Below are 23,555 nucleotides of genomic sequence, written 5' to 3'. Positions count from 1 at the left end.
TAATATCCAAATCAATTGCTATTAAACTCTTGGTACATTTTTAAATAATTTTCGCAGAATACTTCATCATCACAACTGGTTACTATTTTAGGACAGATAGTGATTGCTTCTGCTTAAAGGCTGCCTACCAATTCATATAAAAACAATAACTGTTTCAAATCGTTTTTTTTTCTTTTCATTTTTGGTTATCAATAGCAAAGCTCTTTCAAAATTTTACTTTTAATTTCATTATAAATGAGCATTAATTCTTTTGGAATAAGATTTTAGAAACTAAAAATAATCTAGAATTTACATAAATTGTCACGAAAGAGCTGTCAAATTCACCATTTAGATTTTTTCGAATAAATTTGCATCGAAATAATTTCGAATAAATTTGCAAATTTCGATTAAATTTTCTCTATCGCTATCAGTATTGTTGTGATTCTGTTCATTTTGAAAGTACCACTGTTTATAGAAGAATTTAGGAAGTTCATGGTTACCAACCAGCAAGGAAGAATGCATTTTGAATATGAAGATATAGATATTTAAGGCACAAATGTTTGTTTCCTTGCCATTTTGTAAGAATAGTCTTTCTAAACTGCTTTGAGAGGCTTGGTAATCCTGGGAAGAGAAAAATTTCAAAAGTACCGAATGCAAATAATGAATATTTGTTCTAAAATTGATGGTAGTATAAATCTCTGTGTCGAAAAATATGTGCTTTTTCAAACTTCTCTTTGTTCATTTAAATTACCTCGAAGTTGTCTACTGTCGTACATCTCCTCTCATCGACAGACAATGTTACGCCAAATTACGAAGGTTGTTTTGCGATTGTGTATTTGAAATATAGTTTTGATTCTGCACCATAAATATTATTTTAACGAAACACTTTGCTGTCTAAAACATACCGTACAGTGACAAGAACAACAAAACAAAAAACAAAAATTGCTTTTGCTTCTTTCTGTGAGTATTATATGATTGTTCAAAAGAGGACATTTTCTTTTCTCTAAAGACAGAGAATTTAACTCTAATTTTTATTCCACGAAAATGCATGGGTTTTTAGAATTGTGATATGTCGGATACCAGTTCATCTTTATAAATCTCTATCAAAGGATTCAGAAACATTTTAAAAGTCTTTTTTGATTTCTGTGCAATTATTACACGTCAACTTTCAATAATAGAATTTACAACAACAACAACAACAACAAAAACTTTAAAAAAATTGGAAAATATTTTTATTTCCTTTTTTGTGTGAAAACGACTTTAATTTTTCCAACTATAGATAACTTACAAAACTTTTATATTTAATCATTTAGTTTTGTATAAGAACTTTCATTAGAAATATAAATCAGGAAAATATATCAGTTTTTCAAAAATATACAGAATCACCATAGTCTTTTTGTTCAATGTATATAAGAATATTTTCCCTTATACTTATTAATAAAGTGCATAACATTTGTTGAACAGATTATCATAGTGACATATTTTTAAGAAATATTGATATTTCTTAAATTATAGAATATTATTTCTTTCATTGGGAGCATTTGTAATTTCGAAATCATAAAATACAATGCAAAACATTGCATTGCATTAGTAGATTAAACCACACACATCTACATGTATTCATGTTTTATGATGTTTTTTGAAGAGTCAAGTATCCCTAACTTGACTTTTTTTCTCTATAATCTAACGATTAAACCACACAGAAATAAGAAATTATATAATTTTGTATATTAAATAATAGAATGAATCAAGTTTAAAATTCAGGAATATTTTAATCCATTATCCCATTAAGAGTACATTTATAATTCTTGGAGGAATAAAAAAGGGAAAATTTCTGGCTTCCGAAAAAAATTTGTATAACCACCATTACAATGGCTTTTCAGATTGGAATGAATTCCCTTGCAATATGCCATACGACCAAAGATCAAATGGGGATGCACTCACAAATTTCTAATTATCTCTTAATAAGTGGTAATTATCTTGGATCAAACATCCGTAGCTTCTCTAATATAAGAAACATTATTTCTTTGATCTGGTTAAAAGAAAACACATCAAGGTAGTCAAAGGTATAGCATAGTATAATTTCACATTTAAATTTCTATAACTAGTTTAAGATGCATTTAAATTTCTTAACTCTTGGTTAAGAATTTTTAAATAACCAAAGTTTTCAAAAATTACCAGCACTGATCAAAAGGGCAATCGGTCAAAGAAATAACAACTTTTAAAAACAAAATATTTTTAAAGAACTTATTTCAGTTACAGTTTCATTGCAATATTAGATTTTTTTTCCGTTGTTTTTATACTCGTTTATTTAAGTGGCCTTTTTTAGCAAAAAAATGAAAATTCGTAAGAATTTTTTATGATTAAATGTTATTCATTGTCTTTTTTTAAAAGAAGAAAATATGTCTGATTTCAGCTGAAGAGTAAGAGAAACAAAGCTATAAAATCTGTAATGATACTTTCCTAGAAAACAATAAAACTCAGAGAAATTTTCCGTTTGTTTTTTTAGAGCCAGAATGATTTTGACCCACGTTCTAACTTACCTTACAAAATCAAATTTTACGAGAATAAAAGGTTGTTCTTTTCTATCATGCTAGATGAAATATTTGACAACAAGATAAGATTTATTTTGAAACTTTTAACGCATTTTTCGAAAACTGCATGGCAAACGACATTTTTAGAAGAAATTCCGGAAAGCCAGAATTGAAACGTAAAACCGGGCTGATTCTTTCCAAAACGATGATTTTGCGTTTTCCATTTCGCAACCTTCTCCTCTCTTTCTTTCTCTCTCTCCCTCCCCTCCACCTCTACACCTGGTACCACCTAGAACAAATCGACTGTGGCCACGGAAAGATGCCACGCTATTATTCCAAGAAATACACATTTAATATCGAATATAACTATTTATTGGACATAGCGAATTGTCTTTTCTGTCTCTTGCTACAGATTCTTACTCTGCTGCGGTCTTTCCGATATTTTGCTGGGAGCTGTTTTATTTGGTAATCGGGCTTCCGTTATTTACAAAAATGAGTTCAAATTACCGTTATATCTGATACTTTAATATATCTAAAAAGCATCGTTTTTCTTTCTAATAAAGAAAAAAGATTAACTGTTAGTAATGTTTATCAAAACTATTATAATTTTTAGGGAATATATATTTTTTTTCAGTTCAGACTTAGAACATTTTTTTTTAATAAGATTTATTTGTTTAAAAAAAAGCGTGAATCATACATTATCTTCAATAACCATTTTATGAAGTGGGTAATCACATATGAGCATATAAAATTCATATAAATATCAGTCCCATATTATTACATGTGGATTAAACGTGTAAGGTCTACCTCAAATACAATATTAACTAATGTAGATGGAAATCTGTCTTAAACACATGCATCAAATCTTGTGATACAAGACAAGAATTGTTGTCAAATGTTGAAATATAAAAGTAATATAAATATCAATCATAAATTATTATAGTCTTATTAAATGTGTAAGGATAACGTCAAATATAATACGAGCTAATGTAGATGGAAATCTGTTTTAAACATATATATCAAATCTTGTGACATTAGGCAAGAATTGTTACCTAATGTTGAAATATATGTTATCTTTCATTGGCATGTGATGCAACAAATTTTCCGTGCAACAAATTCTAAAATTTAATTGTCGTGGCACAATTTATGTGAGCATGGATTGATTCCCTTATACTCTTTCTTTCAATTATGAGGCAAAAATAAAAGTAACTTATGATCTAATTCTAAATGATCTTCTTCTAAATGATATGATAAAAAGTTTGAATTTACGTTTTTTTTTTTTCGGAATTTCTTCAGAATGGCTAGATGAACGAATCTTAAACACACCATGTAATGATTTTTCTTGAATTCACATTTTTCAATGAAGAGTTGGACACGAGAGCATTCAAGGGATTGACCAGATACTACTGAAGAAGGAAAAATATTTATCTTATCCTAATTCATAAGAAACTGATAATACTTTCAAACTCTCTTCGTTAGTTTTGTTGGTTGTGCACAATACCTGCACCTTTTTTGTACCAATAGCACAAAACATAAAGTGTTTTTCTTAAAAAATACATCAATTTTTCTACACATTTCTTGCTTTTAATAGGTGAGGTTTTTAACCAAATTATACGAAATTAATGAAATATGTGAAAATGTAGCTCCGTAGTATTATATTGAAATATGATATTAATGTTATGAATATTCGAAGAAAAATGAACATTTATAGTAAATAATTTTAACTGCCCTCATGAAAAAACATACTTTTAATTTAATTAAAAGAACCAGATATAGGGCAGCTTTTATAAAATTTCCAGTTTAACAACGTTTAGATTCAGATTTTCATTTCTTCTCTAAACGAAGCAAAACGATTCCCACAATTTATTATTTTTTTAAATTTAAATCTTTGAATAGTTATATTAAGTTGTATAAAAGTTCAAAACATAATAAATACAATAGTAAATTATATACTGAATTAATATCTATTTTAGATGTCATGGGTCATTTATTTAGAACAGCCTAGTTATGTAATGCAGTGCAATATTGCTTCGGATTGGTCAGATATTCTTTTCTTGAAATGATATTTTAATTCCCTTATTTTTTTTCGCTATGCGCTCTTCGAGATCTTCAATATGGTTTGGCTACCGTATTCGACAGTCTTAATTCGTGCTATGTTTTTCCGTGAGACAGTTTGAAAGATTTTGTGTATTGACATAATTCCAGGTTGTTAGATCCGGAATAAATCATCAGAAATATATCTGTTATAACTTTATTAGCAGTGCTGCAAAATATTTATATTAATTTCCATTTTATTTCTATTATATTAATACTGAAGATGTAGGGAATTTCATGAACATTATTTTTATGATTTTCAACAGTATGTAAGATGGAATGCCCCCTTTTGGTAACATTTTATATTAATATATAGATGCGTATTAAATAAAATTCTTGTTTATTCTTATTAATTAACTGAAGAATAGCCTAAATAATTTTCAATTTCCTACTTTCTATTCTTCTTTTAAAATCTTCGACCTTTTTCTGAACAACATGTATATATGGAGTAATAAAAATCTAATAAGAGGTACTAGAATCTCTCAACTGAGAAGACTACTCGATAAATATCAACTAAAGACTCGCCGATTAGCAGTACAAGTCAGTCATACAATGATAAAATGCTAAAGAAAGAAAGCGTACTTGTCCTATCATGAAAATGAGGGTTGGTTTCGATCATATGCAACTGTTGTGCAACAATGTAATCATTCATTGTCATAATTATATAATTTTGAATGCTCGAATAATGGTTATTTAAAATTCCATTAAGATAAAAAAAAATTGAAATTACTCACACCATATAATTTTTAATGCAATTAAATATATCGACAAATAAAAATGCCCCATTTATATTCTTTACGGGCGTGGTTTTATAAATTTAAATTGTGCAAATAGTAATGTTCAAAAGAAGGTAATATTGATCGCCCTACAATAAGTATGTTTGATTGCAGCATCTTTTAAGGAATTGTTTCCCCCTCTTGTATGGAATATTACAGAATCTATGGTGTTTGGTTCTCACTATCCCCTACTATACGATCAACTATCATTCAAGTGTTAAAAATAATATTGAATATATTCTATCCATTCGCATCAACAAGGAGTATTTTTTAAGCATGAATAAAAAATATTTTTGCAAACCTCCTCAGATAGTTGGATACCTTTTGATGTCGTACGGCTATTATTCCCTTGTGTAGTTTTTATTGCCTGTTCCATGTGTGTAATGCTCTCTCTTTATGCATCTTACTGTGTTCTCGACTTCGTCTTGATTGATTTGTATTGATTCACAAATTTTCCAATATGTTCGCAACGTAAGATTATTTGTTGAACCCTTAATTTATCGAAATGCCAAAAAAAAGACAGAACTATTGTTATTTCATCGATAAAATTGTCTCTCTAGTAATTTGCAATCCCAAATGCTTATTTTTTGATAATTTGGAATCGGCATTTGATGATAAATCACTTCAAGGCACTTCATTAATACAAAAATTCTTTAATACTTGATGTGGTATCGAGCCAACTAACTTCAACACTAATGGACATGATATGAGTTACTTGTATCCACAAATCAAAATCGCGTGCACAGGAAACTATGTGCACCAAGTTCAGCTGTGACTCATAGAACTGACAATCCAGCAGAGAAGTCTAAAAATTGTTTGTTAAATTTCGATTACCTTATATACATAGAAGATAGATTTTTTTACTTGAACATAAAATATCTGCTCTTCCTTATACGAAGATTAAAACCAGGAGACTTAAGAAAAAGCTACTGCACAAACTTAAGGGATTATTTTAAAATTGTAAAGTTCAGAATTCTTCAAAAATGGAGAAAATGTTACAGTGAATATAAAATTTGTATAATCCGAAAATATTAATTACTTATTAGGTATTACGATAGTTGGAATCTTTTTAAACCTGAAACAAGCTTTCGGGTTCAAAACTGTATTTTTAGCGGAAGAACGATTAGACCCAAGATGCTTATTAATCAGAAGGAGCAAAATGAAGCGAAATTATACAGACATTCTTCATATTTATTAGTGGTTACAGACGCTCCAAAAGCAGTAAAATGTGTAATTTTGTACCGGAAACTCATAAGAACAGAGCGAACTGAATAATAATGAAGAAAGTAGCTGAATGTTTGACTAATCACTTTCTAACCAAAAATTATTGATTGCTGATTTATTCCATATCAGTGCTTAAGGAATTTAAATTCAATGGGAAAAATAACTTGTACTTCATAAATATGCATAACTCAATAATTCAGCACAAATTATATGGAATGCAAAGATATCTAGTTTCATATTGCAAAATGAGAAGAAAATTGATTTTCCCTTGACTAATGAATAAAATGACTTATACCACTTTAATTCCAAGTAAAAGGCAAATATTATAAGATATTACATCGAATAAAAGGATTATTGTGCTAAAAAGCCAAGAAAAAACATAAACACAGTGCAGATTTGCATTTTCAAAGAATTTGATTAAATTGTTAAATTGTGCTACTCAGCATGATATTTTCATCAGCTACAAATATTTTACAATGTATTTTTTTTATTTTGAAGCCCTTTAGTTATTAAGGGATATCTTATAAAAAGATGAGTAAGTAGTTTATTTCATAATATATTTTATGCTTGCTTCAGAGAATTAGAAAATTAACTCGGTATTTGCTTTATAGAAGAAAAAATCAGACTTTTAAAAATATATATGTTCATGAGCTTTTGTTAATTCTAAGATGTCAAAATCGTTTTGTGTTCTCTAATTTGAAATATTTTTAATGGCCATTCGCAATTAATTAAGCTTCAATTTCAAGAACAAAGGACACTTTGAGTTATTGTGAATAAATTTATTATAAAAACATTCTATATATACAGTTTTATTTAAAAAAAAAATTCCACCCGGATCATAGTGTTATGGAGAATGATAAGGAAAGAAATCTTTACTTCCCCCTAAATTCCTTGCGATAGAAGATAGAAATAAAATCCCGATTAGGCGATTAACTCCTTATCAAAAATAACAACTTTCGCATTAAAATTATCTAAATAGCTTAAATTTATTAGAAAACAGAGATTGAAAATAAATTTAAATGCGTAAACTCGACTCAACTTTAAACAATACCTATGACAAATTATTTTAAATCTCATCAACCTCATTCAGTTTCATTCACATAGCTTAAATCCTAATAAAATTAAAGATCGAAAGAGTAACATCAAATAAGGTGTTTTCTTAAGGTTTGAGAAGGACTTTTTTCTTCAAAAGAAAACTTCCAAAATTACTTTTTTTTTTAAACAATTAACCTAGAATTCTGAAATTCCATATACAAATATGTTGGAATATATTTATATTATATGAATATCTATAAATATATAATATCTGAATAAATATATAGAATTATAGGAAATATTTTTATAAAATATATAAAATATGTTTAAATCAATACTTTTTATTAAGTGAAAATTAAATATGCTTATAAAATTTTAATTTTCCGAATGTACTCGTGCTTTGCTCTTAAATTTTCAGGATTATAAATGAAAAATACATTTATAAAAAAATGTTGTGCAATATATTTCTCTTGATTTATAAATTAACTATCAAGAAAAGGTTTTTAAGCATACTCACTCAATTCAAAACTGAAAAAAACAAACAAACTAATTCTTACTTTTGACTGTCGGAATGAAATTGAAGTTTAAAATGGTTACATTCATTTAAGTGTGAAAAGTTTAGTAGTTACGCATTCAATAAAACTCAACATTACTTAAAATTTAATATAATTTTATCAAGTTGCAAAATTCATTTCTAAGACATATAAATCCACTATTTTTCCTTTTCCTTTTCCTTTTTTTCCCCTCCCCCCCCTTTTTTTAAATGCTCAATTTGAAGCAAATTATTCCTCTGAACTCCTTAAGAATTAATTTTATTAAATATTAAATATTTAAATAGCATTTTTATTTGTAACCATATATTTTGAAAATAGATGATCAAAATGAAAATTTCATATTCGATTAATTTTTATAGTTCTGAATGTTCACTATCCCCTAGAAAAAGATGTAATACTCAAAAATTATGCACTTTATGTAGTACAGAAATCTAGTTAACTTGCCATAGAGTTCTTAACTTTTTTCTTTTGATGCTTTTTTAAAGGCGAATTTGGAAAAACATGGCAGAAATTTTGATTTAACTACTGAGTATTATAAAACCCATTCAAAATGGAATTTCGATATTTCTGATTCGAATATAATACCGAGTATCTTCCAAAATTTAGTGAACCGAAAGACATTCGTAGACTTCAAACCAAACACCAAAATTCCCTCATAAGAGTGAAACGTAGAATTTTGATGCAGGTTTTCATTGCAAAGATTTTATTTATTTATTATTATTATTTTTTGCATGGAATTTGATATATATGGCTCTAATAATTTTTGATGTTAATTATAATTATTCTGTGGATTAAAAATCTCAGTTATTATTTCTGTTTTGTGAAAAAAATATGTTTTTTTTAATCTGAAAATTATTTATTTATAAGGTTTTATTCAAAATCTTTTTCCAACCCCGATGCACTACCTATAAATATAAATTTCTCTAAAGAGAACAGCTTTTGAAATTATATAATCAGTAGTTTTTAGCTATCTAATTGGGAAAAAATTACAAAATTTGGTCAATAATGGCGTAACACTCATTCCCTAAAGTTTCTATAACTTCTAGAGATGTATCAATATATCGATTATTAAATATTTTTCATAGGTTCCATATAATATTCAATAAAAACGACGATATGCAATAATATTACAACTAGAATTTCTCTCTGCTTTTAAACTTTTTTTTAAATTTTATACTTAAGTGCTTTAGTCATTAAAAGTAATTATTTACCTTTTAATTTATGTAAATGATCTGCAGATGAGTGTATTTATTTTTAAAAGTTTAAATAATGAATTAACTGATGTATGTTACATACAGTAAGTGTTAAAAAAAGTAAAAATCCATGTTCCGTTTGTAAAAAGTTTTATTTAAATGTATCATTTGATTATAATATAAAATATACTGAATTAAGCATTTATGCAAGGATAATTTAACAGCGTATTAGACTATAATAAAAGTAAAATGCAAAAATATTTCAACTTAAACAAAAAAAATTATGCATAAGAAAAGCAACAATGATGGAAAATTAAAAGGAAAACATCCGAATAAATATTTTGTCTGCTTTTCTTTGGATTTTATTCTTGCCTATAATCTTTTAACCAATAGATGCCACTTAGTTTTTTACCAGTTCACGAAAGACATTTTTGCCATTCTTCCATCTTTTTTCTTCTTCTTTATTCCATTTCTTTCTTTGGCGTATTTAGTTATCAAGAAATGACCGTAAATATTTTCTGGAGTTAAAATCTGAGTACTGTGGAAGAAGATTCAATATCTTAGGTGCCTCCCATAATAACCATAATCTCACAATATTTTATGTATGTTTAGATCTTTATCATGTTGGCAATTCCAACTTCATGACAATCCAGTTTATCTATATCAGGGCAACATTTTTTTTCAAGATATTTAGGTAGTCAATTTTGTTCATTGCTCATACAATAAAATCTAAACATTCGATTTCTGGTGCGTCTGTACACCATAAAAGAGCTCCTCCAATTTTTAACTGTTTATGTACATACTTATCGTTGAATTTATTCTTTGATCTGCATATTTTTACCTACTTTTTAAAGACAAAATTTATTTTTTAATCAAGAAATAAAATTTTAATCTTTATTATGGTGCTTTCCAGAAAATTATAGCCATGCCTAGTTCTGGTTAACTTTAGATTTACTAGTTTTTACGCAAAATCCTACCATATAACTCATGTTCATCGAGAGTCCTTTTGATGTTACCTGTACTTTCAGTTTTCCTTGATTCTTTCAAGACTTTTTTTTTTTTGCAATACTAGTAATTGGATTAACTTCTATCTCTCATATGAAAATTTTCAATTCTATATCTATAAGTCCTCTGAGTCTTCTTCTTCTCTAAAATTCTGCATTTATCTGTACTTTATGAATTAGCCAGTGGTTCTCATGATCGTAAAATGGCTCTATTGAGCTATTTCACCTTTTTAACGAAATTATTTTCCATTTTCTTACAACTTTTCCAATATTTTTCTCACTTCTAACACTAAATTTTTCAAAAATTTTTCTTCCGTTTTCACTTTTAGCATGATAAATTCTTTCATTTTTTTCCATAAGAATTCAAAAATTAACACAGGAATGAAATGCATATTTGGAATTTAACTAATTTTAAGACTCTAACAGAAAAAAAGGTAATGGTATCTGGAAAATTGTAAGAATAAAAGATTGAAGAGAAGACTTGCCAGTGCTTATTTTATTTTGCCTGGCGAAAATTCATATATTTTCTAATTAAGTAAATTATTTATTCTTGAATTACAATTTGTTTAATATTTACAAAACACTTTATTGACAATAATCATAAAATTTCATCAAATGCTATATCATGCATTTATAGTAAGATATTTCAAATATAAAAAAATAAGCGTTTACTTTTTTTTTTATTTTCACTGCATATTGCTCGAAAAATTTTGTTTTTTCAATTTATACAAATGTTTTAAAACAAAACTTTTAGATAGATACATTTCTCTTCAATAAAACATATCAATACGTACACAATTGCATTAAATATCTATTTTTTAAAAAAAATAATATCATAATTTCTAAAATTGATTTATAAATGATTTTCTAATTTATAAATGATAATAAGCATTTTAGATGAATCATCATTACTTCATTCAAAAATACAGAAATAGACGAATTTTGACTCAAACTTACTATTACAGAACACGTTCACATTCAAAGAAAATAAATAAGTAACATTTCTCAAAAAGTAACAACCCAACTAGAAAGATACGGGAGAGATATATTTCAACATTATTTTCTTTTAAGTAAGTATCACTTAGTTTTAACTATTTTTAAATTCACAGAGCATTTAGTTTACTTGGAGGATCACAATTCCTCCTCAAGTCAACGAGCTGGAATTTTTCTTCAAAATATTAAACTCACAGCAATATTAACAGGATGCGAGTGAGTGTTTTTAATCCACACACTCTTTGAGCATTTAAAAAGTCAAATTAAAAGAAGAGTCCCAATTCGAACGGAAATGCGTCGCTAATGCGCTAAGTAGGTCATAAGCGATTTTTTCTGAAGAAGTTCTATTTGGTGATGGAAATTTGAAACCTCAAAGATGCGGAAACCATTACGAGGATTCTTATTTTTGAAATGTTGATGGATGATGCTGATGAGACTTTGATTACGCCGTTTTATCTAAATACTAAAATGGAGGGAAACGGTAAATTGAATTCCTGTACACGAGGGAGCATATTTTATAAATTTTGCACGCAACGTTCTCACAATTTTTCCTACTTTTCTTAACTATTCGATAAAAAGTATTGCCATCCGTTCCTTCACTTACGAGTAATGAGTACTTCTTTTATTTAAAAAAATTTTCGAATAATGAATCCTTCAGCTCTTATTATATATAGATATATATATTCGTTGGATTTTGCTTTTTTTTTTTTTGAATGAAATTAAAAGAAAAATGAAACTTCATACGGATTTTTCTCTAACTGTTCCGTACACTTAAGCAAAAATTATTCGACTTTTTTTTTGAATAATGCATTTAAAAAGTTAATTTTTATTTGCTAAGAATGCTATATTTTCGAAGTCATATAAGCCAGGTAAAGGATACATTTTCTTTTAAATGCTCAACTTAAGCATTTTTATTAAAAATGATAACAGAGATGTTTGATAAATGCTTACTTTTACTTTTTTTAGAAAGAATCTATATTTCAAACCTTACATTTACGAAATAATTTAGCTTATTTCCCTCAGCTGGTGAAGTATTTTTGAATGAATTAAAATTAATAATGTTTTTTTTGTTGTTTTTTTGCAAATCTAGGTTTTATCACTTTCCTAAGCATTCCAATTTATGTTTGTTTATGAATCAAGGATATATAGTTGAAGATGTCTCTGAGAAAATTATATTTTATTGAATATTCTTATTTATGAGAAAATATGACTACAAAAAATTTAATATTTCAAAAGTTAGAAAGCAAAATTAGTTTGTCATATCAGTATGTCAGTCAATAAATTTCTGATATAAAGCAATAAATTTCTTAAACAGTTGAAAACAGTTTTAACACTTTACAGCTTCTACAAAGGAGACTTCATCAGCAAAGGAGATGTTTTCAGTAAGCGTTTTTATTTATAAATTTTGTCTGTGTATCTAAATTAAATTTGTTCATTATACAAGTTGTATATCTGATTTAAACTTGGGAACGAATTTCATTTTAAAACAAACATTTCTTTTATAATAAAATATAGTAAATTTAATCATTTATATTTTTCAGTGTCGTAATGACTTCATGTGTATAATAAATTGTACATCAAATAATCTGAGCAAACTGGTTGCATGGGAAAAACAAATATATTGAACGATAAAAGGCAGATTCTTAGCTCTAAAACTTTAAATGGGTATTTCTAGTTATAATTTCCGTATGAATAACTGGGATTTTAATTTAATATTTTTTATGGTTGTTCTTTCTATACTTTTTTTATATGTCTTATGTTTTGTTTTATGAAAGTGCTACAAATGCACGTTTAATATCCTCCTATTTAAAACCAAAATATTTCATCAAAGGTAATAAAATTATAGATCAGCATTTATTTACGAATTTAGTCTATTTGTCCCAAAGGAAATTTATTGCTTCATTCGTTTGTTTTTCAGATAATGTAATTGAAAGTGATCTAAATTTATATTATCAAAACATTTTATAAAAGTAAACTCAGATGCATGCGAAAATTAAATATTAAAATGTGGTGTACGTTACAGTGAAAGATGATATCTCTTAAAAGTCAACTTTCTGTAGAGTGAATGTCAGCATTCACTTGGTTGCCATGTCAGTGAATAATTAGATATCTTATTTAGAACTTTTAATAAATTTTTTCATTAAAGTTATTTGGACAGTGATTTATGTCTTGACCAAAAAAAATCCAAAGTTATTCTAGAATGTTAAGAAAGGTGGCGCTGAGTGGAAGATTTTATCTGAGAATGGCTTATATTTTTAAAACGCAAAATAGCGTATTTAAAAATTTCGTAGCATTAGAAATGACATATTTTTTAAATGCAAAAATATTTTTAGGTGACTAAAGCAATTAAAGGATATTGTACATTTTCTTTTAATTAAAGCATGATGAAATTTGCATCTTATGGAATTAAAGAAATCTCAACTTTTTTCAAACATCCCAAATTGAAGACATTACTTGTGCATTCCAAAATCATACATTATTGATAGAAAATTATGTTTCAGTTGATTTGATGAAAAGGTTGATAAGAACTGGTAGAAAAAGGTTGAATGCTTTGTAGAATTGGTGTCTGGACTAAAGTACTTAGCAAAATCTGAATATTAAGAAAACAAATGTACAAAATCAAATAAAGTCTGTAATACAAGATTCCAAAAATGTGTTTACCAGGCTCTGGAATCGCATTTTGAGACTGGACTGATAAGCCAAAGTCCAGTTAGTAGAGGAAACAAATAAGTAAGGATCTTTAACTGTGACCGCCACAAGATACCAAAATTTGAGTGCCTCGCATTAGCAAAATATTAATTCGGCTACTGGCATCCTATTTCAACTTACACTATCTGGAAATTAGGATATATTCGAGGCAGTTATATCCTGGAATATGCCTATATGCTGACAATCAAACGGTATATGTCATAATAACCTGGTTAGCTGAAAACTAATCAATGTGCATCCTAGAGACAGTGGGCAAAAAATCGTAAAAAAAAATTTAAAAAAATGAAACAATGTTCTTTTCTTCAACAAGCACAGTTTTGTTGTTCTAGGTAATAATAAGTGCATGTAGGGAATGAGAACTTTAACTAATCCTGCATTCGTGGAAAAATTTGACGAATCTTCAGGAGAAGAGGTGGCGATCTAAGCTTGTATCTTTCCTATGGACGCAACAATTTTTATATAATTAGAAAAAGATCTCTTATGACTCAACGATATTCACAGACACGTTGTATTTCTTTATGCCGTATAATTGTTGATGAATTCATTTTAATGAACGATAACTGCCGGTCATATAGAGCTCTATTAAAGAAAAGCTTCAATTTGGGACAAAGGAATCGTTAGCATTAATTGGCTAATCCTTTATCCAGGTATGAATCTGATAGAACACATCCATATTTCTTTAGATTAAGCAGCTGTTTGTTTATCGCTCTGGTAAACAACCAAAATTAATTTTTCCTGAATTAGAAAGTTTTAGAAAAAAAAATTTTTTAGAATAGATCTAGAATCTTTTAGAATAGATCTACATGAGACTTTTTGATCTTTTTTGGAATTATTAATATCCTAATAGACTTCACACATCATAGCAGGTTTTTCACGTTTTTCTGAGAGACGCAAAATGTTTATTTTTTGTCTCATAGCAAACACTTGAACTCGTACACCTGTTTTTCACATATATTGCTTTTTTCTCTTATCTTGCCATCCCATGGATAATATTTCAACGTATTAACTTTCTCTGATACACAATACTTATCGAATGCCCCATTATCCTTTATTTGCTTTAAGTAGTGTATTATCATCAAAGTAAAAGGTATAAAAGGATGATCAACTGTACAAATTGAATCAACACAAGAATTTAATAAACATTTTTTTTTATTATTATAGCTTAATGAGAATAAAAAAAATCTTCTAAAAACGCGCTTTTCAAAGTAAAAAATATTTATTATTGTGAATGTGTATGATATGTAAAAAAACTCTTTTTTAATTCCCTTCTTCCATAATATTTTTTATGTAGCATCTACAAAGCTGCTAACATTAAATTAAATATTATTTCAAAACTTCTTTTCCATTTTTTTGTATAAAGAGCAAACTAAAACTTAGTTCATCTATTCTTATGTTAACATTTAATATCCGATAAATATGTCCAAATCTTAGTTACTTTTATATATAGTTACACATATATACTATAGAAATCATAATTAAGAAACTGATCTATCTGAATGCATCATAAATAATAAACTGATATATTTATCAACGTGAAATCACAAAATAATAAATCTATATCTTTGAAGTACGTAAAAGTGTTTACTTACCAGTTCATCATTTATGTACCAGCGCAGGGTGGCAGCTGGTTTCGATTTGGCGGATGTGCAGTTCACAACTACAGTGTCGCCAATACGATATTCCTGATTGCCTCCGGTCAGGGTTGGTCCTTCGGACGGGAGAACTAGAAAAGAAATAAAAACATTCGACCCAAGGTTGGAGTCTCTCATTATTGAACATTCGTTATGGCAACTTCTGCGATTATTTCGTATAGAGGGAAGTTGATAACGAAATATATCAATAATACCTAAGTAATAAAACAAAACGCTGTCTTAGAGATTTGATGTTTGGGTGATTTAAATATTTTGTTGTGCAATTACTTTCAGATGAAGCGATGATTATTTTTTATTTCAAATTCGTATTCTTTATATATATGAGGACATAAAAAATTCTTAGTGCTATATAATTGGAAAATAAAAAGGAAATTCATATTAGTCAGCGAATTCGTGTAAAATAGATAATTTTGAACAATTCTAAATATTTCGCTATAATTTTTTATGAAAAACATAGCATAATAAATGCTGCACTTAAATCTATATCACTTCACAAAAATATATATTTTAATTTGCATCCATTTTACTATTAAACAATAAATTGTGCCAATTTTAAAGAATACATTTAAAAATTTAGCAATTCCATTAAATATAAAATAATTTATCACAATATTTAAGCATTTAAAAATTTAAAAGGCTGCTTAAAGTTAATATGTAATATACAGAAATATTTTAAACAAAATGCGATGCAGAAACTTTTATAAAGCTTCTTCGACTCAGATGAAAACAGAGAAATGTACAGGAATATGCACTTACCTGGTTATAAATGTAGATTTTTTTTTTTTTTTTTTTTGAAAATTGCTTAAACTTTGCATCTGAAGAAAATACATCAACTTTTACTATAATCTGGATAATTATTTAAATAAGATAAAGAATTTTTTCGTTACCTGGGGCGCATATTAGAAAATCACTTTGTGTGTCTAGACTGTATAAATGCAAAAGTATATATAACTTACCTGTAAAAGAAAGTTCTGGTAAATTATTCTTTATTCAAGAAGGACTTACCATTCCATTCATATATTGATATCTGACGTACACAATAGTTATATAGTGAGTTAATTACATAATCAGTTGTCTAGTTACGTAAAAGCTTTGCACTGTGCATATAAGAATGTTTTAAAACTATTAAAAGATGTATACATAGAACAATATTAAAAATGAAATCCCTATTAACGTAATTTGGCACACATTGTTGAAACAAAATGGTATTTAAATGTATAGTGTGGATAAAGAATTTTAAGGATCTTCTAAGAAGAAGTTATTTTCAGACATATATGTCAACTATCATAACTTAAAAAAATTTTCTGGTATGAAAATAGTATGGAAGATCATAATTCAGATAATTCTCCTTTTTTTAAAGGTTGCTTGCTGAATATTAGTTGTATCAGTGTACAAACAGAAAAGTTCAATTCAATATAAAAATTAAAAAATTAAATCCCAAACTGATGAAAAACTGAACTAAACACTCAATTTACACAAAATGTTGTTTTTTTCTATTAATTTCTGATTTTAAATATGTAAAACTAATTTGTATTATTTCATGCTATAATTTAATCACTCTAGACAGGAATTAGTTTTCCATTTTTTGCAAAAGGATAAAATATAAGATACAAAAATTAAAGTTATAGAAATTCCTTTTTTCTATATTGTAAAAATTTGGTACAATACAATCTTTTCTTTTTCTAATTTTTTTTCCTCCTAAACTTCCTCTATTTTAAAAACAGTACCTACTTGAAGTAATAAACTTCATACTTATCCTACATGCTTTGAAATACATTCGAAGAATGACACTTTTCGACTTACCAAAGACTTTCATCTCTTTCTCAGCTTCTGCAGTGTCGAAGGACGGGGCCTCGGCTGAAATTTCACAGCGGTAGATTCCACTGGAATTCAAATCCACATGACGAAGATATACGGAGTTTTTATTGGATTTTGACAGCTGCAAATAAACAAAAGAGTACTTTTAGCACGTCTATATCAAATCGTTTATTTTCCACTAAAAATTCATGAAACTTTATCATATTTATCAATATTGCAAAATTTTAAACTAAATCAGTTTTCAAAACATTTGTTGAAAAAAAAATCGCAATTCTTAACAAAATATCCTAAAACTGAAAAATCATAATTATATTGAATTTTTGCTCAAATTGGGCATGTTGTCTGATACATATAGTCATGAAGTTTTCGTATTTGGTTTATTCGAAAAATAATCAAGAAATTTTAAACTAAAAAGAATCATAATGTGTGGATAATTATGAAGAACTTATAGTTTCCAGGCATTTATTCATCTGTTAAAATGTGTGATTTCTTAAGCAGTATGCATTTTTTTACAGATTTTAATCCGATTGAAAAAACGAATTCTAGTCGCGAGGTTGGGAAAAAAATGAATTAAAATATAGCATTCATGTAAATAATAACATATATTTGCAGTATAAATACAGTAAGCATGATGACGTATTGTTATATTCAATATTTTATTTCTAATTTTAAAAATTTCTAATTTTATTTTTAATTTTTCTAATTTTCTAATTTTAATTTTTATAATTTTTTAATTTTATTTTTAATTTTTCTAATTTTCTAATTTTATTTTTAATTTTAAAGAAAGTGGGAAATTCCTGATTCACATTCCGTCATTACCAAAAAATATTTTTCAGTAACTATTTTTTAAAAATTCTTATGAAGAATAAAAAGGATATAAATTTCCGTTACGAGTGCAGAATTTCGACAATATTGATCCCAAATATATACTTTCAATCTTTAAAGCTATGGAAATAAATCAGAATATATTTCTTTAAGCGAAAGTTTTCACGCATATTTATATTTTGTAAAAATCATTGAAGATAGTTGATCGATTAAAGATTGACATCTTTGCATTTCCATATGGCCCTTTTGTCTTATCTTTGATAATTTATTACTTTCAGATGTCATTTCTATGGACACAGCAGTGTAATTGCATCAAAAGACAAACACTGATCGAAAAAGGGATACAACATTGGAATGGAGCCAAGACACCGATGGAATTTCGATGAAGAATCTGCTACATCTAAGAGGCACTCAGATGATATCTCACTGTTGATGCAGCAAAGTTTTTCTTCTCCCATTGACCACTATCAAATCTTTCAGTTTTATTCAAATGCATTTCAAAAAAGAACGATTTTTCATATTCACAAAATTTATGTTGAATAATAAATCCAAGTAACTTTTTATTTAACCGAATAAAAGGTTACATCATTATCATTATGGCGAGTAAGTTTTCATTCTATTAAGAGGAGAAAAAAAAAACATTTCGAAATTTATCAAAGAGCCAAACTTTAAGTCAGAAATATGAATTACAATAAAATAGTCTCTGTTTGAAGGAATATTGATTTCAAATGTTTATGGGTTATATGATGGTATATGGTGGAAACAGAGCATGAAACCTGCAAACAACGCATTGATTTACTTAAGCATTAATTTATCACGCATAACTCAGGAGATGGAGTCAATGAGGACAAAAAGCTAAAGAAATTCTAAAATTTTATAAATAATTATATATTATTATATAAAGGATTCTATAAAGGAATTTTAAAATATTGATAAGTATAGTAGGGAAGATACTCAGTTAAAAATCAAATCAAATAATTTATAGATAACCTCGCCAAATTAGCACTTCTTTTTTCCTACCAAACAACTTTTTTTAAAAAAAAATTTTTCCAATTATCTTTTTTAAAATTAATATTTTTCCTTCATAATCACTGTTGCCTCTTTTTATTTTAATAGTTTTCACACTTTTCATTTATTATTCATTCCTCGCATACAATAATTCTTAGCCCTCAGCTTATAAATCCACGTAACTTTTTATTTAACTGAATAAAATGTTACATCATTATCATTATGGCGAGTAAGTTTCTATTAAGAGGGAAAAAAAACATTTCGAAATTTATCAAAGAGCCAAAATTATATATATTTGTTATTAGATTCTAGAATTTTCGAATGAAAATACAAGAAAAAACAATTTAAGATAAATTATTTGATTGGGTTTCAGCACAAATAAAGTTGGAAGTTATAGTTAATTGATTGATTTTCGCTATCAACTCATGTAAGATTTTAATTGACCTGTTTAAATGAGTTCCGATAATATGTCATTCATAATTTTAAAGATTCTTTTCCTTTTTTTTTCTTTGAAGAAACGTTCAAATTGAAAATTTGCAACTCTGAAATAAATTTGAGTTCAAAATTTTGACAAATCGTTTCGATTAAGAACTTAACTAAATTAAAAACACTCACACACATGCAGAAAAAAAAACCATTTTCAAAATTACGCCTTTTTGTCAATTTGTCTACCCTTCTATGATACAAAAATTCAAAAGTAGGGAAATAAAAATTGACAGGAAGTCATACTAACCAAATAAAAGAAGTTTTAAATTTTTTGAAAAAAATCTACTTATGATATATATGTCTTTGTGTCCATATATGTGTGAAAAGCAATTGAACATATATGGATAAAAATTAATATAATTTTTCATGACCTAAATTATGGATCCCTATCAAACGCTAGATAAAGTTCGTAAAAGGTTTAACTTTCTGTCAGTAACTCTAAAATGCAACAGGCTAGACAAATTTTTACAAGTAGAGTTGACATTAAAATTGAATATTGGCCTCATTTGGGTCAACGGTAGCAGATACAAAATACATGCCCCCTTAATTTTTTTTTTCAATACTACGAAGCTGTGCACAAAACTAACTACCGGAGGAAATTGAGGAGGAGAGCACTCCTTTTTGGTACAAAATATGAAGCATTCCTTATACCCTCTTTGAAAAAGGTCATTTATATTTATAATTTAAGGTATCTGTCGACATTGAACCCCATATTGATAAAAAAGAAACCTACACATTTTGAATTAGAATTCCACACATTAAAAAGGAAATTAAAAGCATTTTAATAGAATTTAAGAAGAGAAAATGGAACTATAAACGACACCATAAAAACCTTTTTCATTTCAGTTATTTAAAGATTATTGTCTTTTTTTTCTATTTTGTTTCCTTTCCCATGTATTAGATATAATTCTGAAATATTTTTCGCATAATTTTTCTTCGTTTCTCTACACATTGTTGTAAATTTCAGTTATTCTGAATCATCGAAATATTTTGATTTTTCAATGATGTCTTAATTTCTGACAATAAACAGGGGGATAGAATTTACATCGCAACAGTTAACATCCCTTTTCAAGTTAAATGTCAAAAGAAATATTGAACACTTTGGCTGCCCAACTGATCGCAATAAACACTCTTTTGAGTGAAGAAAATGATGAAAAGAAATTTCCAAAATTAAGTATTGATAAAAAAAAAAGAATTATAGTCGAGAAAAAGAAGAAATACCCAACACATATAGGGATTTTTGAAGAAAAATCCTTTGTTTTTATCTCATTAAAAATTAAAAACATGTATTTTAAAATCATTTTTCCTCATAATGGAATTTTCCCATAAATCTTAATTTTTAAACAAAATTTCTAAAATACTATTTAAAATATGTACCTGAAATTTAGTATAAATTTTGTTTAATATTTCCTTGGGATTGGACAAAATATAAATCTAATAATAAAGCATTGTAAAGCTATGCAGCTTTCAGACTTCGAAGAAAAAAGTCAACATTCAAAGGACATTTTTGATTTTAAGAAATTTATATTTTTTACCCAAAAATAAAACAATATTTTACTAAGTTTTAGGATTATTATCTTTAAATTGTAGCAGTCTATTAAGATAACTAATCCTGTCTGCATAACTCGGAGCAATTACAGATTTCTAATTCTTGAATTGCCTTCAAAACATAAAACTACATCCTGTTCAGTCGATAGCATACTCTTATTTAAGAGCTATTATCGGAAAAAAATCATTCATTAGAAAAGTATGTCTTATTATTGTCCAGAAAACAAACATCAGTATATTCCTGGTTAAAGATGCGACGAATTTGGCATGTAGATGCATATTTTCTGAGTGTCAATTAATTTTAAAGAAAATAATACCGTGGAAATTACTCTTATGATGAATAGATTGACAAATGTAAGACTCAGGCTTTTTTCCAATCATGCGCTTTTTTAATACGTTGTATAATGCTCGAAAAAGGAGCTTGAAAGCTGTATTTAATATTTATTTATACTTTCCTACAAAATAGAAAAAGAAATGTTTTGAACTGTGTAAATCGTGTATCAGATACCAGGAAACATTTAATGTTATCACAAAAGAAAGATAAAGAAAAAGGTCAGTGATTTTGATTCATTTCTACTATAAGGGTAAAATAACAAAAATCCAAAGATTATCTGTGTGAAAGTACGACTACTCTGATAAACCCTCAGCCCATCTCCGATAATTCGAAATCACACCAAATCCAACGCAATTACATGCTTTAAATTAGAGGAAATCCTTTTAACCAGTTAAGCTGCATCTTTCTCCAGATACAAGATAGAGAGATGATCGTATCATACCAATGTCGTAAAAAAAACAACCCTACTTGGTAGAAGGAGTGCAAATAAGCAAAGAAGCATCAAGAGCCTGAGACATCCCTCGTTACGAAGTGGAAGGGGGAAGTGCGATAAAATGGACAGAGGTCGGCAATCTAATTTAGAGCGACAGCGATGAGGGTTGCGCCTACTCTGAATTGGTGTTACTCGCCCCCTAACAGAATTTAGCGTCGGCCACTGGCCACAAGCCATGCTGTAGAGCCCGAGGGGAGATTGCTATCGATCCAACATTAACTCCCGACACTTCCAGTCGTAATGCTGAAAATCCTGAGGGAAAGGTGGTTTGCGCATGTTTCGGCATTCCAAACTCTAGATATCGAAAAGAAAACAGCCGCAACAGGATGGACTCGCTGAGTGAGAGTAATCAGTGTCTGATTGTTTGATCTGCTTCCAGTTCGCCACTTGATAGATTGATACACTTCGCCATCTAGATGTATCTAGTTTTATCTATATTGGCATATATACATAGTATCTAGATTTCATTTTTTCAAAGATAATTACTAAAGATTATATTTAGTACAAATACAATGAGAAGAGTCATTATAGAGTTTTTTTTTTTTTCAAAAAATACATGGAACAATGCTTAATATTTCTAGAAAAAATAAAAATTGGCTTATTTAGCTAGTAGTATTTACTAGGAGCTCTTCCTTTTTTGAAAAAAAAATGTTGGTAAAAGAAAATGAATTTAAAACATATTTCATTAAAGAATTTAATCAAAATATGTCTAACAATTATTCTTTATTCGCAACAAATATACATTTCAATCTGAGTTTTTTAGATTTAAAAAAAAATTGGATATGCTGGCTCAGGGAGATAATAAAATGTATAAAAATAAACTACTCTGGTATCTCGGACCTTTCAGATTTAGCAATTTAATCTTTTAAAATTACCGTTGTATTCCATGTACTTTTTATCTAAGAAACAAAGACTAGGACAAAAATATTGTGATATATTCTTAGAGAAATGCAAAATTACTAATATTTTACGGTAGCTAGGGATCCTTCAAAATTGCTATTGAAATAGTAAAAAAAAAATCAATTAGAAATTTGAATAATTAACCTTTTTTTTCATACATTATGATATATTCAACCCAGCACATCTTCCCAACGACTCAAATTTTAAATATAGATACATACTAATATTATTAATTATACTGAGATATCTATGGTAAAGTGTTTATTGAAACTCTTGTATTGCAAAGGGGAAATTATTGTTTTACAAAGGTTAATAACTTTAATCAGAATCGTTCAACAGTGGAGAATAATTTTTATGCTCATTGTTATAAAACTTAAATTATTTAAAATTTCATTG

At 27.5% G+C, this 23,555-nt stretch overlaps 1 protein-coding gene across 3 annotated transcripts in view; it reads right to left on the bottom strand.

Moving 5' to 3' along the window:
• The window catches only part of LOC129960503 (cell adhesion molecule 2-like), a 307,448-nt gene that overhangs the window by 52,524 nt on the left and 231,369 nt on the right, over positions 1 to 23,555 (bottom strand). For all 3 annotated transcript variants that reach the window (XM_056073974.1, XM_056073976.1, XM_056073975.1), the window contains 2 exons: positions 17,551 to 17,686; positions 15,685 to 15,818 (listed from right to left, as the gene is read on the bottom strand). In XM_056073974.1, coding sequence (XP_055929949.1) covers positions 15,685 to 15,818; positions 17,551 to 17,686 — 270 coding nt within the window. The remainder of the gene's footprint in view (positions 1 to 15,684; positions 15,819 to 17,550; positions 17,687 to 23,555) is intronic.

Source organism: Argiope bruennichi, chromosome X2 (assembly GCF_947563725.1).
Source record: "Argiope bruennichi chromosome X2, qqArgBrue1.1, whole genome shotgun sequence".
NCBI lineage: Eukaryota > Metazoa > Arthropoda > Arachnida > Araneae > Araneidae > Argiope > Argiope bruennichi.
Note: the sequence above shows the minus strand (reverse complement) of the source record. Positions and strands in the feature narration are given on the sequence as shown.